Source organism: Perissodus microlepis, chromosome 23 (assembly GCF_051167445.1).
Source record: "Perissodus microlepis isolate ML-2025 ecotype Zambia chromosome 23, ASM5116744v1, whole genome shotgun sequence".
Lineage (NCBI taxonomy): Eukaryota > Metazoa > Chordata > Actinopteri > Cichliformes > Cichlidae > Perissodus > Perissodus microlepis.
The window spans coordinates 17,038,416-17,066,025 of record NC_140482.1 but is presented as its reverse complement, the minus strand read 5'-3'; the positions used below and the strand labels follow the sequence as shown (position 1 = coordinate 17,066,025).

Below are 27,610 nucleotides of genomic sequence, written 5' to 3'. Positions count from 1 at the left end.
ATGATCCTTTTCTTTTTTAAATGTAAATAAGAGTGGAGACTTGGTCATGGTTTGCGGATGACTAGGAGAGTTCAGGCTGTGTTGAAGAATAAAGGTGGTCACACCAAATATTGACTTTCAAGCTCATTACAATTGTCAAAACTCTGTTTTTGCCTATTTTATTTCCATGTATTTTCAGTGCACCCATTTCCTATTTTCTTAGCAACATAGTTTCCTGGTTCAAAACTTCTGCAAAGAACTGTAAATATAATTACAAAGATAAGGTTTGTGTAATAACGACTCCAAAAGCTCCCTGTGAAATTCCTTCAATTATCATAGAAAAGCTGCAAACTTACAGGCCCGTGTCCTCCTCTGGGATTGGCTCCACCCACAGCGTGGCCAAAGGGAAGATGTGATGGGTGGAGAACTGGGGGAGAAAAATTGATGTCGGGAGGATAACAAGATAAAATGGAAAAGAGAGACAAGAAGACAAGGCATCAAAGAGAACATAACCACTGACGGTGAGTGAGAGAGACAGCGACATGAACCCAACCACTACGAATGAGCACATCAGGTGATCGACAGACTTAACCAACGACCGGGACGCTTAAAGGAGAACAAGCAAACTGGGAACGACAACAAGTCCACATTTTTATATCTGTAAACCACTGCTTGCTTTAAACACCATTATTATTATTTTTTTACCTTTTCCTTATTGTTATTGTCATTTTTTTAATGACCGCCACTGCAGTAACTCTGTTTCAGACTGTACTGGTAACATCAGGCATCATAATCCTGCTTTTTATGAGAATACGATGATTATAAGGCTAAAATTCTACTTCTGGATCCACTGTTATGAGAATAACAGCAGAGAGAGTTTATTCTTTTTAAAGAATAGTAAAAATCAACTATCTGTATTTCAGGCTTGCATAAAAACATGTTTAAGCTTAAAATAGAAACCCAAGATTAAACATAAGACTAAAGCAGTCGTTCTCACGTCTTTAAAGAGGAAGTTAATCCTTTTTTTTTTGGCTTCTCACTCAGGTCTTCTGCTTTCAGACACCACTTTGACCGTCCTGCTAACAGCTGCTGCTGAAGGCGTTAAAATGGTCAAACTTGTTTGTGCATTTCTGGCTTTTTAAAACACTGACAAGACGAGGATGATTCAAGGGAGGCGCCAGTCAGAGAGGGAGGAGGGGAATCGAGATGCACACAACAATCACATTAGAGATGATGAAGAGGAATTAAGAAGAATATTAAACAGAATGAAAAAGGAAAACAAGCAAGGAGAGGGGAAAGGAAACTGCTGTGGAGAAGTGAACCAGGAACTGTTGGTTTTTTAACACTTTAAATGGAAACGGATTTGTGCTTTCAGCCAACAGCAGAAACCAAGCCTTTACCGGGAAAGGAGAACTTAACATGAAAGATTTTAGACTCCAATGAGGAAGACAAACAGAAGTGTGTCATAGCAGATTTAAAAGAGCCTTGGTTACTGTCTGTTCATCTTTCCAAGCAGAATCCCACAGGTGGGGAGCAGGCGAAGGGCAGAGGAGGGGACGGAGGCTGGGCATTAGTGGACATATTCATGTAGTTTAGGTAGCAATGCACCCGCAGGTTCTGATATTGTCTCAACGAGTGCGAAACACGAGGCAAACCGCTGTAAACACGTGTGCGTTTCAAAAAGTTCTTTAAATTTTTTAGTACAAAATTTCCTCCTTTGTCTTTCCGTGCATGCACGTAAATGTTTGTAAGCAGAGAGAACATAGCTGCCTTCCACTGAGCTCATGCAACCAGCTTTATCGCAACCTCCCCCAAAAGAAAAAAAAGAGAAATGATTTGCTATTCACATTATTACTCACATTAGAATATAGAAAATATATCAAATGTTTGAACTAATTTGAAGTCATTAGACTGTTTCATGAAAAATATTAGCTCATTTTGAGTTTGATGGCAGCAACAAGTCTCAAGAAAGCTGGGACGGAAACAAAAGGCTGAAAAAGTAAGTGGTACTTAAAAAAATTTAAATTAAAATTAAAAAACAGCTGGAGGAATATTTTGCTTTTTAATTAGGTTAATTGGCAGACTGGGTAAGAAGAGAGCATCTTAGAAAGACAGCACCTCAGAAGTTAAAGTGGGGAGAGTTTCACCAATCTGCGAAAGAAATGCTTGTCTGAATTGTGAAATAATTTCAGAACAATGCTCCTCAATGTAAAATTGCAGATAATAGTATCTGCAATTTTACATTGAGGAGCATTGTTCTGGACCATCTCACATCTACAGTAAAGAAAATCATCAGGATATTCAGAGAATCTGGAAATTCTGGAGAAATCTCTGTGCGCAATGAACAGGGCGGAAGAAGAAGAAGAAAGAAAAAAAATCAGTATTACCCAAATTATTCAGTCTGATTTCAAACGGCTGTAAAGTGTTGGAACTTATTCATATGCTTAAAAAATATTTTATAACTATTGGCATAATCATTTTATATATAATCAGTATAATTATCTCTTTGTTTCCTGTAAAAACCTGACTTATTACCCCCTATCCTAGCGTACCTTTAAGTGTTTGTAGGTAAATATCATTAAATTGTAATTTCAAGTAAAATACAGCAAAATATCTTTTAATTACAGTTTAATTAAACCCTCAGTTGCAGGTCGTTTACAAAGTATTACTGATATTTGTTGTAGCACAGGTGCATCACTAACATAAACTCATTCAGATATTTGGGAGGTGGGGTCCACCTTAGTAAGTGTGTCCAACAGGACCACATGTTATCACACAGGGTCCCCCCACAAGAAAAACAAAAAACCCCAAAGCGCGCACGCACGCACGCACGCACGCACACACCAAGGAGGAGGAGGAGGTGGGAGACAGGGTGAGTTGGGTCGCTATGCTGAGTTTTGCTGCTGGCCGCATACTTACAAGATTTTTACAAGGCGCCACGCCCTGACAGCACGGAGGCAAGCACACACAAACGCTTGAAACACACCAGGTTACAGTGTCTGAAATATGATGGCTTCATAAAGGTGAAAGAGACGAAGAAGTGACGGGAGCGTTCAGTGTGAGCGCGTGTGTCTGTGTGGGTCTAACCTGTGCGTGGACCAAAACATCATTGAACAGGATGAACCAGTTGACGGAGAACCTGCCGGCATTCTGCAGGGTCAGACCTTTGTTGCTGCTCTCACAGATCAGCCGCCGGTAAGGCTTCCGCAGAGAGTCCTGACGACAAACAAGGATGCCAATCGGCATTATGGAGCGTCACATGACACCTTGGGACTGAACGTGGAAGGCTTGGTGCGAGCAATGATACAGAAGATGAGGACAGAGAGTTTACCGTCATTTTTCCAGGAAAGATCTTCCAGAAGTGAACAGTGTAGTCGGCCTCTTTCCTTTTTCGCTTCAGTTGCAAGACCGAAGCTTCAAACTTAGAGCAGCTGTCCTGAAGCTTCTGGTACTCAGTGGAACACTTAAAAAAAACCCAAAAACAAACAAACAAAAAAGTAGTTAATTTAGGCCAAAAATCTAAAACCTATATAAGATAAGGATTATTTCAAAAAAACATCTTTATATATTTTGTAAGTATACAAATAATTTCCTGTATTCCAGTATTTATTAAGGAGGAAATGTGAAAGTTACTATAAAACAAGGAGATTAAACTGTGTAGAAATGACAACACAAGATGAAACATGATGTTAGTAAAAAGAGGAAATAACAGAATACAAACTTTGAGGTCACATGCGCTGCTGCTCGCGTTTCTTCCACCTACCACTTCGAAGCAGGTGGCCAGTTTGAGCAGCAGCCGGCTGTATTCGTGAAGGTGGCGTGCAGGGAGGTAGAAGAGCACCACCAGGAGGTCGGCCGTGGTGAGGTTCTCCTCGCCGCACTCTGACAGCTTCTGGAGCAGCTCCGGACCTTTCCCAAACAAGTCTCTACGAGAAAATCACCACCGATTTATCATAAAGGATTCACTTTTTAATTTTTCTTTTTTTAAACATGTGGAGTTAATGTAGAAATTGTTTGTGTGCACTCACATGGATGGTTTGGTCAGAGCCTGGAAGCCTCCCATCACCTGGAAGTTTCCGACGGCGCTGCAGTAACTTCATACATAAACACAAAAGCTAAAAGCGTTAAGGACTTAAACTCTTAGCAAATGTTTCAAGTTGTGTTTTGTTTTTGGACACGTACTCGTTGTAACAGTCGAGGAAAATACTGGTGTGCTCCAAGATGAGAAGGCTTTTGACCTCACGACAACGCCGCAGGCTAGCAGTGAGGCTGGTGGCGTGCTGCCCAGTCAGGTGACACAGCCGGCCAAACCTGTTCGCCAGTGTCTGCAGGAGGCCGAAGATGACCTGCCCGAGGGCCGAGCTCAGAGACTCTGGAGAAGGATGGGATAGGAAAAGAAGAAAATCAAGGCTGCTGAAAACTTTTTTAAACTTTGGGAAAACCTTTGTCTTCCTGATGTGTCCTTCTTACCCAGCTCCAGCAGAGGGCGTAAGATCTGAGACTTGATGTTACACAGCTTGCAGTAAAACCTCCTCTCAGCTGACGCGAGCTCGTGGAGGCTGGCGATGAAGCCCATCACATTCCTGTCAGAGAGTGCCACGCACCGCTGCCCACCCGCGAACACACTGCTCACATAACCAAGCTGGGAAAAACACAAGAAATGCACATTCACACTCGTACCAACACACAACCTGAAGCTAAGTGCTGAGCTAAAAGCAAGAACCTGTAGCATTAAACTACGTACATTCATGCAGAAGGGCAGCAGAACAGGCTGCTGGGTGTAGCCCCCCGCCTGCTCCTCCTCTTCCTCCTCTCCTCCTCCCTGCTGATGCAGCTCCTTCTCATTACCCCCCTCCTCCTCGCCCTCCTTCACCTGCTGCCCGCTGTAGTAAATGATGGGCTGGATGCAGTCTCCATCTGCGAGCAGGAGTGTGTGCCTCTCTCCCGCGCTCACGTCCCACACTCGGATCCCCTCTGACAGCTGGATGAGGAAAGCAGATGTTGAAAGACACCAACTTACACGATTGATGTGCATGAGCGAGAAAAGAGTGGTGGTCTCCTGACCTTGGCGAGGCGGGGGACGGTGCTCGGTGACTCCATGTGTCCCAGCTGACCAGAGCTGTTACTGCCCCATGAAAACACCTGGAAGGTATAAAGTACACACACATACAAGAGTGAGGTCTCTGAATGAAAACACAAAATATTTATGGGCTTTTACTTGCTTTGACAGGGTTAATGTCACTGCTCTGTGCCAACAGCAGGTTTATTTTCATGCTTATTTCTGGATCCTGATTGGTCACTGTGGCGTCAGGGTTATTGATATATATCCACTTCTTAGTTTTGCATGATTAAGACATTGCTGATCTATGCTTTTGTCCTTTTAATGTCAAAACAAAAACAAAAAAAACCTGTTGATGTAGAACTGCTCATCCTTTTAAAATATAGTTTCTACTTCGATTCAATGACCAACCTGAGACTGAGCCGTCAGAGCGAGGGAATGGTGAGCGCCGGCCGCCACCCGCACCACCTCCTTGTTGTTCAGACTCTTGATGCAGAGCGGCTGCAGTCTGCGAAGACACACAACACACTGCTGGTCAGAGAGCAGCCGTTTATATCAGAGTTAATGACATGCTATGTAAACACAGACGTGAGTTTACTGTCAAGACAATAGCAAACAAAAAATGTCCAGCCTAAAAATTTTGTATCAGAGGACAACTGATATTTTTGAGACAGATACTTGGTGATCAAACTGGATATATCAGCCGATATTTTCTGTTAAACAAATACATTTGCTAGGTTTAGATATGAGTTTTTATTACCATAACTTGACAACACAGTTTAAAAACAATTTTTCTTTTCATTGTCACAAGCCCTGGATTATTCATTTGGCACGACTCCTCAGATTAGCTGCTTGTTGTTTGTGGCGTTCAAACCACGTGTTGCAAAGTGTCCACTAAAGGGCAAACTATGCAACATCAAACCTGTTTCTTTATTTACCTTTTTACTTTAATTTATTGGAAACGGCCAAAACTGACATATCGGCGAATAGCTAATATTGGCTGATATATTGGATAGGCTCTAATCTGTACTCATTATGTGTGTTTACCGAAGGCTGGTCAATGAGTTTTTATTTTCAAAGTTAACAATGTAAATCGGTGTTAAACCCCCAAAATAATAATGATAAAGACTGGTGGTGAAGTGGCTTGATTTTTTTTTTTGTTTTGTTTTATGACCTTGAACATTTGCCTTTATGGTCCAGACATCCTGTTATTACTGTGACAGGTGAGTCCAACCTGGCCAGGTTGTCTCCGTGTCCCAGCTGTCCATGCTCGCCGTGGCCCCAGCTCCACACCTCTGTCTGCAGGGTGGGCAGCACCTCGTGGTCCTCGGGGACGGCCCCTCCCAGCGGGGTGAGGGCGACCGCTCGCATTTTGGGACGACCGGCTTTCCTTAGCAGTCGCGGTGACACTGCAGGAGTCAAAAACAGAGAGGTCTGTCCACTGCACAGACATTTAAACAGCTTCAGTATTTTCCTCTGTTATTTTTCAGTTCTTAATATTCTAATTACTAGCTTCCGGCTGAATGAAAAAGTTATAGCTGAATTTTTTACGAGATAATCAGTTTAGCGTGTAAAGTTCAGACAAACAAACAGGAGTTTAAAAAGAAAGGCAAGCCTGCACAGAGACACATCAGCCACTAACATCATGACAAACACTATGGAAGCCCTGAGATCCAAAAATCCAGACGGTCAACTTTCAAAATCAAACTTTTTTCCTGTCCCGAGTCAAAAGGTTATTGTAGGTTACTTCTTGTATGTGTGAGGCAGGAAGTGCATCACTCCCCTGCTTTAAAGCTTCTCAAGAAGGTTAGCAACATTAGCAACATGTGCAGCATTTTAGCTGTTGGGTGTAACTAACTGGAGTTTCCCAGCATGCTCTGGGACATTAAAGGCTACTAGGATAAAACTGGAAAGAACACAAGCCTTTACCACAAATATCAGTCATGTAAATGTGAGCATGGTGAGATGGTGGTGAGAGCGTTGTGTAACTTAAGCTGAACAAAAACAAAGAACGTGCAGACATACAGGAAGTCCGGAAGAAGGTGGTGTTCTTTGCGATCTCCAGACCAGGTGATCCAAATCAGCTGGTTGTTAGCCACATAAGAACGTCACAGTACACATTAGTGTTGCCGTGCCAATTGTGGAACAAAGCAGCTAGTCAGCTTAGTCTTTGGTGGAAACGGGATCAAATATCAGGATATCCAGACAGCAGCCACTCTTTATGAATGCAAATTCGCCAAATATCATTATCAGTTGACAGTCGATGGTTTCAACAATGCATATGGACCCAAGCCAACCCTCCATTAAGGCTGCAGATAGGCTGTTTCCTCCATGCGTCCAATGCAAAACCTTCTCCACTCTGGAGACCCACATCTTTGTCTTCTTCATTTTAATCTTCTTTCCTATACGGATCGCCACAGTGACTGCCTACATCTGGCTCCATTTCTATCATCCTCCTCTGTCACACCAACCCTCTGCATGTCTTCCTTCCCTAAATCTGTGAATAGTCTCTGAGGTCTTCCTGTTTTTCTCAGGTTCAAACCATCTCAGCCTCTCCAACTTTTTCTAAAGCGCTGAACCTGAGCTGTCCCTGTGATGTACTCCTTGCTAATCCGTCCATCCTGGTGACTCCCAGTGAAAATTTGAACACCTTTAACCTCGTGTCTTTTTGTTAGTGACACCGTCTCCATACCTACATCATAGCAGGTCTCACTACCATCTCGTAAATCTTCTCTTTCACTCTTGTCGCTATCCTTCTGTCACAAATCAATCCTGACACTCATCTCTACCTGCTCTACCCTGCTTGCGCTCTAATTCACCATTCTTTCTCAAAGGCCTAAAGATAATCACCTACACTGCCCAAACTCTCTTGATTTGGTTGTTGGCATATAGCACGTGTAAAATGTCTGTGTGAACTCGTCTGGCAGGTTTTAGGGTTTCCTCATCAAACATTATCTATCAGGTCTTTAAAAACCGACATTCATAAGATGTCAGCTTATAAACCGATGATGAAATCTATAGCCAACCGTGTCAGGCTCTCCCAGTGAGGAAAGAAAGATATGATGACAGACAAACAGGCAGAGGGAAAGTCCATCCATCTAATTCCCACTCTGGGTCACTCAGAAGCAAAGGGCTTTCCCATAATGCACCAAACACCTTTCTCTCTAAATCACACCTAAAACCTTCATTCTGCTCTATTAAATCTGCTAAATCCTTTTGTTCTTGCTGCCGTTTTCTAGAACAGTGAAACACGCTGACAGGAGGAGGTGATCATTTTAACATGAAGCATTTACAACCCAAGCAGCATTTTGCTTTTGTTACTTTTAGAACTAAAATATAAAAATAAAAATATTTTTATTAATTTTAATTATTTATTAATTTTATTATTTATTAAAATATTTTTTTATATTTTTCCCCAATGAAAACATTGATGTCTATGTGAGTTTTTCAGTAGTGTGTGTGTGTGTGCTTGGATACATCTGTTAATAATTAATAAGTGGTGCAGTGACCTTTGACTCTTATACAAGTCACACACATTAAACAGATGACTTGACTTTCTTCTCATTTTATAAAGTGCTCTTGCGCAACAGTTCCCCAGGCTTTCTGAGGGCCCTTCAAAGGTTTTGTTTTGCTGCTTTTTCAATCCTTTTCAGTGCAGTCCTTGTCCCTGACCATTTTCAGAGGAATGTTTTTTGTTTGTTCAGCCACTTAACACTGACCTATGAATCATTCAAGTATAAAGAAGGCTCTTAAGTCAAGGGATAAACCAGTGCTGCATCTACACATAACAGACAACTCAAGATCCAACTTATATTTTTTGTATCTTTAGGCACTTTGTTACTGTATGTTGCTATTTCTTTAATTAAATCTATGAAAAATCTGAAAGATAACAGTCTGATAGAAAACAGTATTTTTGCACAAAGAAGGGATTTCCTAAAAATCCTGGCATGTTGTGAAGTGGGGGTCTAATAAGGATCTACAGTAAATTAAAATTATATGAAAGTCATGTTGTTAGGAACCATTAGGAAAAATTCCATTAAAGACTTGACACAGGACCTGAGAGACGCATCTACTGTTCACTAAAGCTTCAAAAGAAATGGTCTCGGTATACTAGTAAGTGCATTTGCATATACACAAGAATACTCCTAAAAACCTTGAACAAAACAAGTCATCTGTATCTTTACAATCAATCAGGCCTGGTTCATGTAAAAAACACAAAACGTGCACTTCACAGATATTTAAAGGCAATCAGAGATGGAGTGGCTGGAGGTGACACTGTGCTGAATATGACAGAAACATCACATGGGCACGAAGCATGCCGCAACACTGAGCTCACAAGTTCAATAATGAAGCCTGAAGCGTGCACAGACTGCCATCGACCTGCACGAGCGCAAGGCGTACTTACGCAGCAGGCCATAGGAGGATGATAAGAGGTGAACAGCGTATCTACCCTGTGAGAGCAGCCCTGGCAGCGAGAGGCGGCGCCGCAGACCCTCTGCCTCCTCTTCACGGATGTCCCCTGTGCTGGAGCTCTTCTTCCCCTGCATGGAGTCCTCCTGGCGGACACGCTCAGCAGGGTTATCGACCACTCCAGGGGATCCTCCTGACCGCGAGGCCCCTGAGGGGAGGTAGAAGTTCATCATCTTTTTCAGGGACAGGGCCTCGTAGGTGGAGGCCACCCGCCCGCCCACTGCAGAGGCGCAGGAGGCAACCAGGTTGTTGAGTGCCGAGGTGGGGGTGGAGGACATTAGTCCTCCAGTTGAGGGCTGGAAGAGAAGTGAAAGATGGCCAAAAGTTTAAAGATGTTTGGGTGGAAAATGGAAAATAAAAAGTTGTAGCTTTTTGTGACTTTTCAAATACATTTTTGAGTGAAAGCCGTCATTAGATTTTAGAGAGTGGTGGTCTCCCGTCCTGATGCTTTTGTTCTGGCATTCAAACGGCTTCAAACTACACTGGCAGCATTTTAGAATCCATAAACAAATACTGTCAAAAATTACGCAGTTATCGTAGCCACAAGCTAAATAAAACAACTAGCCTAATGGTCAGCTTTTGAACTTTCCAGTTATCCTTGAACATATCGTGTGTGACGCATTGTTTCTTATTTTAACTAGAATCCATACAAAACAAAACCATGATGTGGTGATGAGCGGTGCGTCTGACTTTTCCCCACACACCTGAAAGTTTCTTCTATGTTTTCTGGAAGCTTGTTTCTGTCACTGATTTATCATCTCAAAATGTTTACATTTTAGTCAACAGGAAGTGGAAACAAGCTTCCACCATGTTTTATACAGTCTACAGGTGAAATTGACTATGGCTGCTCAAAAAAACCTTTGTATGCATTGGTGACAACTACTTTTTTTACACTTATTAATCACACAAATGCCACTTTTGCTGTTTTCTTTCTTTTTTTTTTTTTTTAAATGACCACATAACTCTAAAATGTCACGAAAGGCATTCCTCAGTTATTTCTACTTCTAAAAGCAGTTGCTCCGGACTTCAAATTACAGTGAACAAGCAAATATTTAACAAAAAGCATCCAGAAACAGTTTGAGAAGTTTAAGATTAAGTTGTCAACACAGCCCCATGACCTGCTGGAGTCTGCTCCTAAACCATAGCTGTTGCTTCCTATATTGGAACAGAGGAAGTCTGAAGCAAAACTGTGGCAGCAACTTTTCTGTGTTCCAGCAGGAAGTTCCTCCACTGATGTTTCAGACCCACCCGTTTGCTGACTTGAAGCTTAAACTCGTCTGCTCCAAGTTTATAAAAGGGGGAGGTAAACCTTTAAGCTGAAGTCACTCCAGCAATCATGGCGTCTGATTTTTCACGTACTATTGCATTAAAGGATAAAAGCAGTGACCAAGCCTCCTCAGTTATTTTGGTTGATATAGATCTCACGATTATCTAACAAGACATTTCAAAATCTACTTCAAATAGATTTAAGTAGCAGAGTTAGTGAATCAAAAAAAACAAAACAACGAATGCTCGTTTTTTCTCTCTACTGTCACGCTGCTCACCAGCAGAGCGTTCAGCCCTCCGCTTGCCTGTGTGTCCGTCTGTGTGTTGTTGGACAGCTTCTTCAGGTAGTCCTTCACGGCCTGCTCGTCTGGATATGGTGAGCTCTTGGCCCCGGCAACAGCATCACTCTCAGCTCCAGATAGAGCTGAGGTGTCTGAGTCTGAGACCTGGAGCATGCCATTAACCAAAGATGCTTCCCCTTCCTCAGAGGCCTGAGGTTGGGAGGGGACAGAGGTGGGGTCAGCAACTGTAGGCGCTGCCAGGGACTCTGACTTTGAGGTGTAGGAGGGGAGGACAGGCTCTGATGGGGATGTTTTGAGACCTGTGGTTGGGTTGGGAGCCTCCAGCTTGCCGTCATCCTCGGTCAGCTCCACGCCAAGCGGGCAGTAGTGGCTGTCAGAGATGATGACGTGGTCCTCTTTGTCTGTCATGGTGTAGAGCAGTTCGTTACACCTCCCACATTTGTCCACATGAGGCCGGTGGCCATCGTGAGACCTCAGGCAGCGCACCAGAGCGAGGCTGTGAGATGCCCCGCAGGCCACCTGTAAAACATACCGACCTGCCAGGTGCTCCACCTTCTGAGGCTTCCACACAGGGAAGACGGCGGCGTTGAGGCCCAGCTGGCAACCGCTGCCCCATGCCCACACCTCACGCTGCACCGACAGTGCCAGGGTGTGCTTCTCCCCACAAGCCAGCTCCAGCACCGGCACCGTCTGCGGGGGGACAGTGACAGTGTCCAAGTCCTGCAGGGCGACGGGAGTCGGGTTGGGAACAGTGCTAAGGCCCGACAAGCCGCACTGTCCTGCACTGTTCTCCCCCCACATGTGGACGCCGCCATCCTCCGTCACTGCCCCACTGTGAAAGCTTCCGGCTGCGACTGTGACCACCCGCTGCCCACTGAGCGCGCTCTCCAGGGTCGGTTTGGCTGGCTCTGGCACTTGACTCTGCTTCCACGGCAACTCGCCAAAGCTGTACACCTGTCCCCCTGAAGAAGATGTAACAACAGACAATCAGTGTGGGTTAACTTTGATTTATCCAAAAACATCAGAATAAAGATTTAGAAATCACAACATAAAAGCATGACTTCTGATCAATACAAACAGTAAAGACAGAATGAATTCATGAAGATGTGCTTAAGTATCGACTATGACTCTCTGACAAGTCATAAACATGTCCCTCCAAAAGAAAAAGAAGTTTCACCTTCCACCAGGAGAACGCCATGCTGCGAACCCAGAGCGACCTGGAGGACTGGCCGGGGGAGGAGCAGCCTCTCTGGGGTGATGCTGTAAGAGTAGCCCTTCCAAGAGTGGAGCAGTCCTCGCTCGCCGCCACTGCCATCGTCCCAAGAGCTGGGGGAGAGAAATCGTAGAAATTAGTAAGAGTGAATTAGAAAGGAAGTCTAAGGATCCTTCCCAAGGAAAGGTAGGGAACTGGGTACTGTATTCTGTATTTAGGACCTCATCTAACAAAACTGAGGAAAAACATGACAAAGAATCAGAGGTGCGTGGGTGGCTGATAAAGCAGAGCAGAGGCAGACAAATCGCCTCAGTAGGCGTTTGATCCCCACGCCCCTCACTTCTCCTGAACAACAGATGTTTTGTCAGTGAAAGCAGAAGTGAGCACAACAACTCCATCCTTAGGCGATGTCACATGGTGATCACAGGCAGCCAGCTGAGTGGCATAATCCTGCAGAGAACTAGGAGGGGGATGACTCTGGGTAGACCTACCTCTTACTCTGGGTTTCCATCAGTGGGGTTGATACTCCTCTATCAGCATGTCAGATTCAGGACTCCTCCTATTCCTCCTCCTGCTGCCGCCGCTGCTGCTAATTGAGGTTCTGAAAGCAAAAGTACAAACAGTCAAACATTATCAGTCCAGCCACCTCGCAGCCACAGTGACTGAACTATGGGGGAATATCCAGAAGGAAACCCCTGAAACTCAAGCCAACAGACTGGGATGTCACAATAAAAGTGCTAAGGGCACATTTTTATGTATTTAACCCCTTAAAACTCCTCAGGCATCTGTTATTAGCCGCCGGTAGATAACATTAGCTGATTAGCCACAGAGCTAGTTGAAACCACAGGTGTCGCTGCTCTGTTTTCTGGATTTTAAAAATACCTTTATTAAAGATACATTTCCTCACCAGCCGGCCGTCTGCGCTGCTCCTCGAGGTGTTCACGTAAAGAGGTCGCTGACACACGCGGTAGTGAGCGTGTTTAGACGCTGTCTGCTGCTCATTTCTGTAATATTGACACGCTGAAGATCGTCCAACTGTCAGGAGGTCCCACTCCTCCGCGGGAGCGAGCCGCAACGAAGAGAGCGCGCCTTAAAGGGACAGCACACATATTTTTATAGGACGTGTTGTTGGTATCACAAGTTGGAAGATTTCAGCTTTTGGTGAGAGGAGTCGCCTTCAGATCGTATTATCTGCCATATTAGCAGGGTTTCATAGGCGGGAAAGTGTCAGGGAATCAGTAGAAAGTTCACAGATTAAAATGTAACACATTGGACGAACATAGTCAGGCAGACATGTTTATTATAGCCAAAAAACTAACAGTAAATACAGCACTGTGCAAAAATGAGCCACTTCTCACATCAGTGTATTTTTCTTGGAAAATGGGAAATAGCAATAAAGCAAACGTGCAGACTCTTAGGCAGCTTTGTTGCATTTCTTTAAGTAGTCTTCAGGAATAGTTCTCCAGGCTTCTCGAAGGACATTCAAAGATCTTCTTTGGATGTTTCTGCCTTTTGTTCTGTTCTCTCTCAACATGATCCCACACTGCTTCAATAATGTTGAAGTCTGGGTTCTGGGGAGGCCAGTCCGTGACTGACTGATTGACAGTGTGTTTTTCTTTCCAGGTATACTTTTATTGCATTGGCAGTATGTTTGGGATCATTGTCATGCTTTTTCCAATCAGATGCTTAAAAAATCTGAAGACAGCCTGGAGAACTATTGCTCAAGAGCACAAATTGTGGACTTTAAACCCTGGACCGCCAGGGCTTTTTCATCTTAGCCACCGGAGCACTAGATCCTCATGGTTCCTTGTGCAGGTTATCCACAACTTGAATCCAGAGTGAGGTAAAGCAATGTTTTTAACTTCGCAAGGGTAGTTTGAATCTAACTCAGTGTGGCCCCTTACCTAGAACCAATTGAGGAGACCAAGGGCAAAGTTACCTCTGACAACAGCACTTCTGGGATGCCTCTGGATGTGAGGTGTTTTGAGCATGCCCAAAAGCAGGAGCCCCTGGGGCAGACTGGCAGACTGTTTTTAAAACAGCATAGAAATAGGAATATTATGCTTTTCCTCACAAATGTCAGGATTAAATGCCACACACAGTCCAATGGGCAAGCTTTAAAAAGAAACTACAACAGAGTGAGACCTCTTATTTGTTTCCTGCTCTCAGGCCCGGCTCAGCTGCTGCCGTTGTTGTGACAGACTCTACGGAAACCGGAGGGCTCAGGATAGAAAGAACGCAAAGTTTAAAAAGGGGTCAACAAATACCCTTATGCAACTCTTAATGACTTTAAAACAGTGACTGGCACTATTTCACAACAGGGCCTTTATATAAACAGGCTTTTGTAATATTTATATATAAATACTGAAACATATTTAATTTCTCATAATTTTCAATAATAAAATGAGAAAATGCACTAAATACAAATCCTGTAACATTAAAGTCTGTAGCCTGATCTATGGTATTGACTTCATTTTTTTTGATACTTTCATTTTATAAAACAAAAGAAAAACAGAAATATAAAAGAATAATCTCAAAACACAAACCAATCGCCTCTGACACCTAAAATATAAAGGGGAGGTTGAATAAAAAGAAGTTTTAAATATCAAACAGCAACCATACATGTTATTTATCCTCTCAAATCAGAATCAATCTACAGGGAGTGCAGAATTATTAGGCAAGTTGTATTTTTGAGGAATAATTTTATTATTGAACAACAACCATGTTCCCAATGAACCCAAAACACTCATTAATATCAAAGCTGAATGTTTTTGGAAGTCGTTTTTAGTTTGTTTTTAGTTTTAGCTATTTTAGGGGGATATCTGTGTGTGCAGGTGACTATTACTGTGCATAATTATTAGGCAACTTAACAAAAAACAAATATATACCCATTTCAATCATTTATTTTTACCAGTGACACCAATATAACATCTCCACATTCACAAATATACATTTCTGACATTCAAAGACAAAACAAAAACAAATTTTCTTCTTTTATACCCTTTCTTGCCAGCCACGCTGTGGAGTACTTGGACGTGTGTGATGGAGCATTGTCCTGCATGAAAATCATGTTTTTCTTGAAGGATGCAGACTTCTTCCTGTACCACTGCTTGAAGAAGGTGTCTTCCAGAAACTGGCAGTAGGACTGGGAGTTGAGCTTGACTCCATCCTCAACCCGAAAAGGCCCCACAAGCTCATCTTTGATGATACCAGCCCAAACCAGTACTCCACCTCCACCTTGCTGGCGTCTGAGTCGGACTGGAGCTCTCTGCCCTTTACCAATCCAGCCACGGGCCCATCCATCTGGCCCATCAAGACTCACTCTCATGTCATCAGTCCATAAAACCTCAGAAAAACCAGTCTTGAGATATTTCTTGGCCCAGTCTTGACGTTTCAGCTTGTGTGTCTTGTTCAGTGGTGGTCGTCTTTCAGCCTTTCTTACCTTGGCCATGTCTCTGAGTATTGCACACCTTGTGCTTTTGGGCACTCCAGTGATGTTGCAGCTCTGAAATATGGCCAAACTGGTGGCAAGTGGCATCTTGGCAGCTGCACGCTTGACTTTTCTCAGTTCATGGGCAGTTATTTTGCGCCTTGGTTTTTCCACACGCTTCTTGCGACCCTGTTGACTATTTTGAATGAAACGCTTGATTGTTCGATGATCACGCTTCAGAAGCTTTGCAATTTTGAGACTGCTGCATCCCTCTGCAAGATATCTCACTATTTTTGACTTTTCTGAGCCTGTCAAGTCCTTCTTTTGACCCATTTTGCCAAAGGAAAGGACGTTGCCTAATAATTATGCACACCTGATATAGGGTGTTGATGTCATTAGACCACACCCCTTCTCATTACAGAGATGCACATCACCTAATATGCTTAATTGGTAGTAGGCTTTCGAGCCTATACAGCTTGGAGTAAGACAACATGCATGAAGAGGATGATGTAGACAAAATACTCATTTGCCTAATAATTCTGCACTCCCTGTATACACATTTGAGTATCAGAAGATAAAAGTTGGAAATGTTTCCACAAACTGATAACAAATAACACTATCAATGTGTTTTATACAGATATGTCCAAGGAAGATTTTATTTTCAGTTGGTGAAGGTTTTTCATAAACTTTTAACTATGAACTATAATTACAAAAAAAAATTGTGTTACCTGATATTTTGATGTATGTTTTGGTTTGTTTGGTTTTCAGTATTTAAATGTGTCACTCGAAGAGGATAAACAAGATAAAAGATGAATGTAGCTTCTGGGTCGGAAAAGTGAAGCCAATGTGGAAGTGCCTTAAACTGTTTTTCTTACTCATGTCCAGCAAGAGGGCAAATCCTGTGGTTGCAGAAAAACTTGTGGTTGTTTGAAAGCTACACTTACTGCATAATTTATGAGTTACACCTTTCTAATACTGGTTTGGACCCTCTTTGCCTTCTGAGCTGTCTCATTTCTTAATGGCACAGATTCAAAAAAGTTGCTGGAAACATTCTTCACTGATTTTTGTTCCATGTTGACATGGCAGCATCAAACAATTGCTGTGGATTTGTTGGCTGCACGCCCATGATGAGAATTTCCTGTTCCACCATATCCCAAAGGTCCTCTGTTGGATTGAGATCTAACAGTGATCATGTGAGACCGGACAGTGTGCGCACACTGTGTCTGAGGAGGATGTGCGGAAGTGCTTCAGGAAGGTGAACGCACGCAAAGCTACTGGTCCGGACGGGATTCGCGGCCTCAAGTCATGCGTGGCTCAGCTGGCTGGAGTGTTTACACACATCTTCAACCTTTCCCTCTCTCTGTCTGTAGTCCCAGCCTGCTTCAAAATGGCCACCATCGTCCCTGTACCCAAATCCTCCACCATCTCCTCATTGAACAACTGGCGACCGGTAGCCCTGACCCCCATCATGAGCAAATGCTTCGAGAAGCTGATCAGGGACTTCGTTTGCTCTGCACTGCCCAACTCACTGGACCCTCTACAATTTGCATACCGCCACAACAGGTCCACTGATGATGCCATAGCCCTGACACTACATACTGCCCTCTCGCACCTGGAGAAGAGAGACACGTATGTGAGAATGCTGTTTGTAGATTACAGCTCAGCATTCAATACCATCGTTCCCTCGAAGCTGGACAGGAAACTGCAGGATCTAGGACTGAGCAGCTCCCTCTGCAGCTGGATCCTTAACTTCCTGTCTGACAGATGGCAAGTGGTCACCTCATCCCCCATCACACTGAACACTGGTGCTCCACAGGGGTGTGTACTGAGCTCTCCTGTACTCACTCTACACCTACGACTGCAAGGCCACTAACAACTCCAACATCATTGTGAAGTTTGCAGATGACACTACAGTGGTGGGTCTTATCACCAAAGGTGATGAGACGGCCTACAGGGAGGAGGTCAGCGCCCTGACCCACTGGTGTCAAGACAACCATCTCACCCTCAACGTCGCAAAGACAAAGGAGTTGATAGTGGACTTCCGGAGGTGCAGAGAAGTACACACCCCCATCACCATCAACGGCGCTGCTGTGGAGAGAGTGAGCAGCTTCCGCTTCCTTGGTGTACATCTGGCTGAGGATCTTACGTGGTCAGTACACATAAACAAAACAGTGAAGAAGGCGCAACAGCGCCTCTTCTTTCTCAGGAGACTGAAAAGATTCAGCATGAGCCCCCGCATCCTCAGGACCTTCTATTGTTGTGCCATTGAGAGCATCCTCACTGGATGCATCACCACCTGGTATGGCAACAGCACCGCTTACAACCGCAAAGCTCTCCAGAGAGTAGTGCGGTGTTCTGAACGGATAATTGGAGGTGAGCTTCCCTCCCTCCAGGACATCTACAGGAAGTGGTGCCTGAGGAAAGTGGGGAGGATCATCAAGGACTCCAGTCACCCCAGCCATAAACTGTTCAGACTACTTCCATCGGGAAGGAGGTTCTGCAGCATCCGGTCCCGAACCAGCAGACTGAGAGACAGCTTTTTCCACCAGGCCATCAGACTGCTGAACCATAGACATAGACAGGCCATAGACACCTCACCTTCACTACTGGAACTTCAACATTATGCACTCCATACATTAATGCCACTTGTTTTGCACAATATCCAACTACCAACCTCTGTATATTTTATATATTTTGTTTTATTGTTTACTCTATTTAATTTGTAAAATATGTATACACACACACACACACACACACACACACACACACACACATGTAGATATACATATTTAGTATACACATTCAGTAATATGCATACACTCTTATATTGTACATGTATTTATTCATAGAATTCTCAGATTTAGCCATTCTTATATTTTGCTTGTTCTTATGTTATTGTATTTTTGCACACCTCTGTTGCTGTGAAGCTCGCACACAAGAATTTGACTCACATGTACTGTACCAGTGTACCTGCACATGTGATGTGACAATAAAAGTGATTTGATTTGAATGTTGCAGCAGAACTTAAAATTTATCAGATTGGAAAATGTTTTTCAAATCTTCAAATTTTGGTGAGTTGGTGTAAACTGTAGCCTCAGTTTTGCTATTTTTAACTGACAGAAGTGGGATCTGGTGTGGTCTTCTGCTGCTGTTGAGATGCTCTACTGTATACCTTTGGTTGTGTGTTTTTTTGTGTTATTGTTGCCTTCGAATAAGCTTGAAGCAGTCTGGCCATTCTCCTTCAACCTCAGCAAGACATTTTCCCCGGGAGAACTGCTGCTCACTGGATATTTTCTCTTTTTTAGTCCATTCTCTGTAAACTCTAAAGGTTGCATGGGGAAAATCAGCAGTTTCTAAAACAGTCCGACCAACAACAATGCCAAATTCAAAGTCACTTAAATCACCTTTCATACCCTTAGCTGCCATGTGTTTGACTGATTAGAAAATTGCGTTAAGATCAGTTGAACAGGTGTACCTAATAAAGTGGCCAGTGAATGTGTGTGAAAACAGCCATCAGCTCATTCACTCTGTGACCTCAGCAAACGTATTCTTGCTGACTTTACTTGCTCAGTCGCTAGTTTCAAATCTCACTGAATAAATCATGAAGCTCTTTTTGTAAGTTATGATCATTATTAGATTATCCTGGCTGTAGCGTCATCAGTTCCACTCATCACATCCAGATTAAAAATACAAAGGTGGCAACAGTCAAAAGAGTCAGCTCGAGGTTTCGTAACAGGAATTCACTAACCAGGGAGCGACATCACAGTTGTTAGGTCCATCTTTGACACTGATGAGGGCTAAAAGGCAGGTCAAACTGTTTCATATTTTTTGTTTTTGTTGGGAGCAAAGTTCAACTCCCTATTATTATTATTATGTTATAACTCTACACTTTGGCATTTCTAGTCTGGCCTGGTGTCAACACACAAACTTCCAGACTCCCTAGAAATGAAACGACTTCTGAGGCCTTTGGATGTAGCAACTCCAGAAATGCTCATTCATCTGTCACCCCTCTCCAGTCAGCACAGTCAAACTTAAGATTTAAGGTCCTCCAGCTCTCCAGTTCACTTCTCTCCTTCCCCTGGTGTCGTTTCCACTCACTGAGTAAGGTGGCACTAAAATCAGCACTTTAATCTGCTGATTCAGGCACTTTGCATGTCTGACTTCCAACCCCAGACATCACTTCATTCAAAATAGAGAAATAGAGTCAAGGGATGCTATCGTGCACCGCCTGATTGAAGTTGAGAGACTATTGACCTTGATGGAGTGTGTGTGTGTGTGTGTGTGTGTGTGTGTGTGTTTGGCCTCAGCAGACACTTATAATCTAACTCTGATCTTGGGAAAAGTGCTTACTTTCCGACCTCTTTCCCTTAAAAGGAATATTAACAGGAGCTTTGTGGAGAGGATTCAACTTGGATTTAACACCATCAAGGAGCTAAAAAAGGAGCAATTTTTATAAGATGTTATATCTATAGTACTTTTCTAAGCTCCACAACAGAGGTTCTTTACTCTTTCAGCCTACTAGTACGTGACCACATTCAGTGGTCACGTACTAGTAGGTATGTTTGATCTGTTCTTCCTGTTGGCAAACTGGTTTACCTAAGAAAACTACAAAATCGGGGCCAGTATAAAAATTAGCCAGACATTTGTTCATGTCCTCTTTAATGTTCTCTTTTTTGCACAAGTCGAGGAACATTTCAGGACACAAATAAAGAATCTTGAATCCTGCTCTACTACATACAGTCATGACAAAGTCTTACCTCACTGTGTCCATTCCTGAAACATCCCTCTGACATTAATGTGAAGATAATAAGTGAGTGAACTGTTCAAAAGACAGCATATAACCCTACAAACTACAGTCCCAATCAAAAGTTTAAGACCACTTGAAAAATGGCAAAAAATCATATTTTGCATAGTAGGATTTAAATAAGGTAGAGCTTCAACATGCAACAAGAAGAAATGGGAGTGAGATAAAACCTTTTTTTGAGCATGCAATTTATTGAAAACAGTGCTTAAACTGAAACAGGCTTACAGCTGATCAATAGTTTAGGACCACATGCCTTTAAAAGGCCAAATCTGTGCAAAAATGTGAATTCATTGTCATTTTCTGTCAGGTAGTCACACTGTCGTGATGTTCAGATGGCAAAGGCAAAAAAAGTTCCCTTTTTGAATGTGGTTGGGTTGTTGAACTGCATAAGCAGGGTCTCTCGCGCCATCGTTGCTGAGGTGGGACGCAGTAAGACAGTCATTTGGAATTTGTTAAATGAACCTGAGGGTTATGATGGACTCCAGCTCCATAACCTTCAGACGGCATCTGAGACTGAAGGGCTTCAAAAACAAAATAACATCTTTAAAGGCCTCGTCTCCTTGAACGCCACAGAACTGACTGTTTGGACAAGAGAACAAACATGAGACACTGAAAGGTGGAAGAAAGTTTTATTCTCTGATGAGAAAAAAATTGAACTGTGATGGTCCTGATGGTTTCCAACGTTACTGGCATGACAAGCAGATCCACCTGAGATGTTTTTTACGCTGCATAGTGGAGGGGGCACCATAATGGTTTGGGGTGCTTTTTCCTTCAGTGGAACAATGGAACTTCAGGATGTGCAGGGGGGTCAAATGGCCGCTGGCTATGTCCAGATGTTGCAGAGAGGATCCCTCGTGACTGAGGGCTCTTGTCTGCGTGGTGACGACTGGGTTTTTCAACAGGTCAATGCTACAGTATACAATGCCTGCAGGACAAGGGACTTCTTCCAGGAGAATAACATCACTCTTTTGGACCATACTGCGCATTCCCCTGATCTAAATCCAATTGAAAACCTTTGGGGATGAATAGCAAGGGAAGTTTACCGTATTTTCCGCACTATAAGGCGCACTTAAAATCCTTTAATTTTCCCAAAAATCGAGAAAAGATCTCGCATCAGAGGAGGCTGAAAATCCACTACAAACGGATGGTTCTTAGGCTCCATCGTCCTCGAAATGGGTAGAAGTGGTACAAAATGGATGGACCAACTCTGTACCAAAACACCTGCCTCGTGTGAGGCTCGAACTCACGACCTTCAGATTATGAGACTGATGCATCCCAAAGCCCACACATAAAGTAACTGTGCATTGGCCGGGAATCGAACCCGGGCCTCCTGCGTGGCAGGCGAGAATTCTACCACTGAACCACCAATGCTCACGGACGTACCAGTTTTCCCACCGAATTCGCGCCACTGCTCAAGCGCTCCTCTCGAGGCGCAACGGAAAATGTAGCCCGATACAGCCACGTGTCACTCATCAAGACAGCTCTGTCGCAGCTCCCTGATTGTCTAGTGGTCAGGATTCGGCGCTCTCACCGCCACGGCCCGGGTTCGATTCCCGGTCAAGGAACCTGTGTTTTCACCCACCTCCGGCTTACCCGAAAAGGACAAGCGGTAGACAATGGATGGGTTGCCTTTGCCACGTACTGTGTATCAAGCGAGGCTCAAGGCACCATCTTCCCCCAAAACAGACCATTCTTTGAAGCCGTCAACAAATGAAGCAGAGTTGCCAGTTCTTCAAGCCCAGGATGGGCTGCCGTCTTGGAGGTGAAGTGTGTGAAAGGAGATCCAAAAAATGTGTGGCCGAACTGCGCATCAAAACATGCCTCGCATGAGGATAGAGCTCAACACCTCCAGTTTTCGAGACTTACGCATGGCAGGCGACAGTTCTACTGCTGAGCCACCAGCCCTTAAAAGTCTGCCAATTGTCCCGCTGAATTCGCGCCACTCTCCAAAGTCTACTCTCAAGATGCTTGAAATGGATGCACAAACTCTGTAACGTACTGTGCATCAAAGCACATCGCTTGCGTGAGGCTACAAGTCACTACCTTCTGATTTCGAGATTCACGGGTGGCAGGCGACAGTTCTACTGCTGAGCCACCAGCCCTTACAAGTCTGCCAATTGTCCCGCCGAATTCGCGCCACTCTCCAAAGTGTCCTCTGTTAGGGTGAATTGTTAAATGTTTGTCATTTTTATGTTTACCATTTGTACATTGTTTTAACTCTGATGAAAGAAATTCCACTGTCCTTCCCCCCAGATTCTCGAGTTCTAGGTGGGGGGCTGTAGTCTTTTATCACAGACACATCCTTGTGCTTTTGATGTAAGCTTCCTGCGTTTACGACCCTTTGGTCAGCAGGAGGTCTGACACACACACACATTCTCACATAACACACACACACACACACACACACACACATTCTTACAGAAGTTCACACATATACATACAATGCTTTCTCTTAGAACCAAGGGGGCGTGGCTTTGTTCTGACGTGTTTTGTGTGAACAGTCTCTCAATAAAAGGTAGCAGGAGGAGGTCAGATCTGGGGCTCATTTTCGTGGCGGAAACAGACGAGGCCTCCCTTGCGCAAATAATCGATCGATCGACTGTCTCGTTTTCTTCATGATGAATAAGTCTCTAGAATTAGCGGGGCTTGTGGAAACACAGACCCAACATCCTCTCAACAACATCTTGACTTAATGCAGATACGATGTCCAACCCAAGTTTGGTTTGCACAGACTTCTTGTTCCAACTTACCAGTCAGGCAAGAATTACTTCAAATTATCTCTCTCAATGGACCCTGTTGGCAAAGGAACTCCAGGCAACCTCCAGAGACTCAGCTCGGGAGCTGCTGATAACCAATTATCAATCCTTGCTCATCCGCTTCCAATGCAAAGACATTCCTAACCCTACCTGGACAAAGTGTCCAAGAAGAAATAACAGGTAGGAGTCATTTGGCAGCCAACGTGTGGTGCCCCGCAATTCTGACCTGAGAAAAGAAAGAGGAATTGTGGTGAAAGTTGGATGAAGTGGTTCCAGAGGGCCGGCACGCATCCATAGGGCAGGATCGCCTGCCACGTGTGAGTCTTGAAATCAAACAGATGGGAAGGCTTTCCACGGGCAATGGCAGAATGATTTGGATTGATCCCTGTTCTAGATCTCGCATCAGAGGAGGCTGAAAATCCACTACAAACGGATGGTTCTTAGGCTCCAGCATCCTCGAAATGGGTAGAAGCGGTACAAAATGGATGGACCAACTCTGTACCAAAACACCTGCCTCGTGTGAGGATCGAACTCACGACCTTGAGATTATGAGACTGACGCGCTGCCTACTGCGCCAACGAGGCTGACAGTCAACCAGAAAATGGACGATTTCTCGAAGCTGCACAGAAAAGAAATTCAGCTTGGACAAACAAAGGCGAGTCCCCAGGTATTTAGGCCTTGAACGGGTTTTGGAGGTGAAGAGTGCCACAGGAGATCCTAAAAACGGTGTTTTGAGCCAGCTCCGGCTTACCTGAAAGGGACAAGCGGTAGACAATGGATGGGTTGCCTTTGCCACGTACTGTGTATCAAGCGAGGCTCAAGACACCATCTTCCCCCAAAACGGCCCATTCTTCTTTTGTCTCGTAGTGCCGTCTTAAATTAAATTCCTTAATTACAGCCACATTAGCTCCACTAATAAGACACACGGGTTTACCAGCAATGTCTGTAAACATATATTCAGTCACCCACTGGCGCTGGCAGGCGACAATTCTAAGTCTGCCAATTGTCCCGCCGAATTCGCGCCACTGTCCAAAGTCTCTTCTCAACAACATCTTGACTTAATGCAGATACGATGTCCGACCCAAGTTTGGTTTGCACAGACTTCTTGTTCCAAATCTTGATGCCGTCTGGCCGCGACCGAGAACAAACTTAATGCCCCCCAAGGGCCCACGCATAAAGGAACTGTGCATTGGCCGGGAATCGAACCCGGGCCTCCCGCGTGGCAGGCGAGAATTCAACCACTCTACCACCAATGCTCACGGACGTGCCAATTTTACCACCGACTTCGCGCCATTGCCCAAGCGCTCCTCTCGAGGCGCAACGGAAAATGTAGCCCGATACAGCCACGCGTCACTCATCAAGACAGCTCTGTCGCAGCTCCCTGATGGTCTAGTGGTCAGGATTCGGCGCTCTCACCGCCGCGGCCTGGGTTCGATTCCCGGTCAGGGAAACTGTGTTTCACCCACCTCCGGCTTACCCGAAAGGGGCAAGCGGTAGACAATGGATGGGTTGCCTTTGCAGTTTAACTTGTCTGTTAACACAGGAGGTAGTATGTATGTCATGGCATCCTTTACACATATGGTTTCAATTTTCCTTCTTGCGGTGGCTCCAATCCACAAGCTCCTATTACATTTAAAATGAAGCTACAACTTAAACATAACTAAAAAACCTCTTATCATTCCCTCCTGTTTGTAGCGGAATTTTAAACGATACATCAATGTGTTTCAGACACAGACCCTACATTGTGAGTGCTTTCGGTCTGGTCGTCATAAAATGTGTATCATTCAAACATAATCATTCATCACATTAGTTTCATACTCATCGTCTTCTCCTTCTTCCTCGTCTGGCACAGTGACATATGCAACAAGAGATTGAGATATCATTCTTGATACCATTCCTCTTACACAGGGGATAATGCATGTAGTAAAGATACAAAACATGATAAGTATTAGGCCAATAAACATTAAAACCTTAAACATCAGTGTTCTCCATGAGCCGCTCATAAACCAATCCCACCAATTACTTTGTGAATTTGCCCAATCGATTACCTGTGCCTGTTGAACATTTCTAAGTAATTGTAGGGCATTTGTCATATTATCAGAATGCACATTGTCTGGAATATATGTGCAACAAGTTGTATTGAACAAAACACACAGTCCGCCTTTTTCTGCTAAAATCATGTCCAGAGCAACTCTGTGTTGCATAACAGTTATTCTTATGGCATCAATTTCCTGATTTTGCTCATTGTTGATGGTAGTCGATGCATTTAAAAATAGCCCAAAACGATAATCTAGAGTTTCAATACGCAGGGCATGTTTTCCAACTCCAATCCATGGAAATATTGCATGGACAATCTTTTGTCCAGTAGTCCATGTTTTGAATTCTTTCGGTACGTCACTGCCCCACACAGAATCATATGGCTTCACTTGCTGAGCTTCTCGTTTCCTTCTCGTAGGTTGAAAGCTCTCAATTGCTGTTATCTTGAATATGTGGTCAGAGATGAATATAGGGGCGCATGTGCCTGTCCACTGCTCTGGGAGTACGAAATAGGCACGCTGTCCACATAACCATGCCATTCCCTGTACCCAATAGGTACCGTTAGATGGACCGTTGTTCCTCACTGGGCCACCAAGTGTATGTGTATACGTTCCTACACAGTTCCTGGTGGTCCCTAAAGTGATGTTTCCTTTCGTCTGGCGATAACATCTCATATGCTCCCATTTTGTTGGATTGTCTAGGAATACCGGGAAATGCAGTGCTTCATGTCTTTGCTTAACCTTCAAGTTAACCCAAAACAATTGGTCACAGGTGCCATCCCGAAGTCCAATAGTCAGGGGGTCGCTGTGGTTTAAGACAATTCCTGAATGTTGATATCCTAAACTGGCAAAGCTTGCTGCGCATGTCACTTGAGTCATGTTCATAGGTCTGCCATATAATGTAGCATGCTGTGTTGTAGCAGGCATGTGTGAGCATATATAACAATCTTTGCCTTCTGTGCGATTATATATATATCTATACCAGGCGTTGTTCATCCAGGGATGGATGTGGTCCTGTGTCACTTCAGCCAGGTGTGAGTTGTCATATGTCCATGCTCTTCTATGCAAGTTGACTTCTTGATCCTTTAAATGCATCAGGGTCCATGCTGTAAGCAGCAGGGCCAAGGTGGTAAGCAGAACAATCTTCATGATGACCAGACACACCGATTTACTCTGGTGAGTAGACTACAGGCGAGAAGTAGAGGGCGGGATGTACCCAATCAGCCCTCCCTTCACCTGTAGATCACCAAAGAGTCGGGGTGGTGGCGTCTTTAGGTTGTGCTGTCACTCACTTCCACTTTTTTGCAATGGCTCTGGTGGATACAAGAGGGCCTCTCAGCGATTTTGCAAGCTGTTGGCATCGTTAGGAGTACTTGGTATGGACCTTCCCACCGAGGTGAGTTCCAATTCTTTCTCTGAAGCACTCGTATAAGAACCCAATCGCCTGGCTTTAATCTGCAAGAGACTGTAGAGGAATCACACGGAAGTTTATTGTTTAACACAATGTCCTTGTTTTTTAGTAGCTTTGCCATCCATTCTGCTAAAGTTGTCTCTCTAATAGATTTATCTATTGGTTCACTTGTTATTGGTAGTGGAAAAGGTCTCCCATGAATTATTTCAAATGGTGTCAATTTTTGGGAGCCCTGAGTTAGTCTCATCCACATTTTTACTAGACCTATGCACTCTGGCCATGGTCTTTTTGTTTCTTCCATGCATTTCCTCAGTCTTTGTTTTATAGTGCCGTTAGTTCTTTCTACTAATCCTGCACTCTGAGGATGGTATGCACAATGATTTTTAATGTTAAAATCTAATACTTCTGAAACTTTTCTGATAACTTCGTTGACAAAGTGTGTGCCATTGTCAGATCTAATCAATGAAGGAATGCCATAAGTGGGAATGAAATGATTACATAAACATTTTGCAACGGAGATTGCATCATTCCTTTTTACTGGATATATCTCTGGCCAATTTGAAAACACATCTATAATCACTAAAGCGTATTTTGATCCTTGACATTCATTCAGTTCAATAAAATCCATGTGGATGGTGTGAAATGGATGAGGTGGTGTGGGGAACTGGCCTCTCTTAGGTCTTAAATTTCCTTGTGAGTTGTGTTTTTGACAGATTAGACATGTTCTTACAAATTCTTTCGCTGAAGTTTCAAAATTTATAGTGTAGAAATGTGTATTAATTATCTTCAGCATCCCTCCTGTTGACACATGTGTTAATCCATGTGTCACTAAAGCTGCTGTTTTGTGTAGAGACTTTGGTAATATTGGCTTTCCATCACAAACC

At 43.8% G+C, this 27,610-nt stretch overlaps 1 protein-coding gene and 5 non-coding genes across 16 annotated transcripts in view; 2 read left to right on the top strand and 4 right to left on the bottom strand.

Annotated features, from left to right (window-relative positions):
- Nucleotides 1-13,357, bottom strand: part of als2b (alsin Rho guanine nucleotide exchange factor ALS2 b) — a 28,149-nt gene extending 14,792 nt beyond the window's left edge. Inside the window, exons 1-18 of one of the 11 annotated variants that reach the window (XM_084921297.1) lie at nucleotides 13,197-13,357; nucleotides 12,781-12,890; nucleotides 12,254-12,402; nucleotides 11,613-12,038; nucleotides 11,053-11,477; nucleotides 9,444-9,804; nucleotides 6,213-6,447; nucleotides 5,450-5,546; nucleotides 5,044-5,121; nucleotides 4,724-4,960; nucleotides 4,450-4,621; nucleotides 4,162-4,351; nucleotides 4,008-4,073; nucleotides 3,701-3,905; nucleotides 3,311-3,442; nucleotides 3,067-3,195; nucleotides 2,899-2,922; nucleotides 336-406 (exon numbers count right to left, since the gene is read on the bottom strand). In XM_084921297.1, the coding sequence (XP_084777423.1) occupies nucleotides 336-406; nucleotides 2,899-2,922; nucleotides 3,067-3,195; nucleotides 3,311-3,442; nucleotides 3,701-3,905; nucleotides 4,008-4,073; nucleotides 4,162-4,351; nucleotides 4,450-4,621; nucleotides 4,724-4,960; nucleotides 5,044-5,121; nucleotides 5,450-5,546; nucleotides 6,213-6,447; nucleotides 9,444-9,804; nucleotides 11,053-11,477; nucleotides 11,613-12,038; nucleotides 12,254-12,402; nucleotides 12,781-12,800 (3,017 nt within the window). In that variant the 5' untranslated portion in view covers nucleotides 12,801-12,890; nucleotides 13,197-13,357. Of the gene's footprint in view, nucleotides 1-335; nucleotides 407-2,898; nucleotides 2,923-3,066; nucleotides 3,196-3,310; nucleotides 3,443-3,700; nucleotides 3,906-4,007; nucleotides 4,074-4,161; nucleotides 4,352-4,449; nucleotides 4,622-4,723; nucleotides 4,961-5,043; nucleotides 5,122-5,449; nucleotides 5,547-6,212; nucleotides 6,448-9,443; nucleotides 9,805-11,052; nucleotides 12,039-12,253; nucleotides 12,403-12,780; nucleotides 12,891-13,171 lie in introns of all 11 variants that reach the window. The other 10 variants (XM_084921289.1, XM_084921288.1, XM_084921291.1 and 7 more) reach the window with 10 other exon arrangements.
- An 8,466-nt stretch (nucleotides 13,358-21,823) lies between these two features.
- trnag-gcc (transfer RNA glycine (anticodon GCC)) lies at nucleotides 21,824-21,894 on the bottom strand. Its single transcript has one exon. It is a non-coding gene; the product is annotated as a tRNA-Gly (tRNA).
- Nucleotides 21,895-22,016: 122 nt separating this feature from the next.
- On the top strand, nucleotides 22,017-22,088 carry trnae-cuc (transfer RNA glutamic acid (anticodon CUC)). Its single transcript has one exon. It is a non-coding gene; the product is annotated as a tRNA-Glu (tRNA).
- A 1,702-nt stretch (nucleotides 22,089-23,790) lies between these two features.
- Nucleotides 23,791-23,863, bottom strand: trnam-cau (transfer RNA methionine (anticodon CAU)). The gene has a single exon. It is a non-coding gene; the product is annotated as a tRNA-Met (tRNA).
- A 601-nt stretch (nucleotides 23,864-24,464) lies between these two features.
- Nucleotides 24,465-24,535, bottom strand: trnag-gcc (transfer RNA glycine (anticodon GCC)). Its single transcript has one exon. It is a non-coding gene; the product is annotated as a tRNA-Gly (tRNA).
- A 122-nt stretch (nucleotides 24,536-24,657) lies between these two features.
- On the top strand, nucleotides 24,658-24,729 carry trnae-cuc (transfer RNA glutamic acid (anticodon CUC)). The gene has a single exon. It is a non-coding gene; the product is annotated as a tRNA-Glu (tRNA).
- Nucleotides 24,730-27,610: the final 2,881 nt, after the last annotated feature.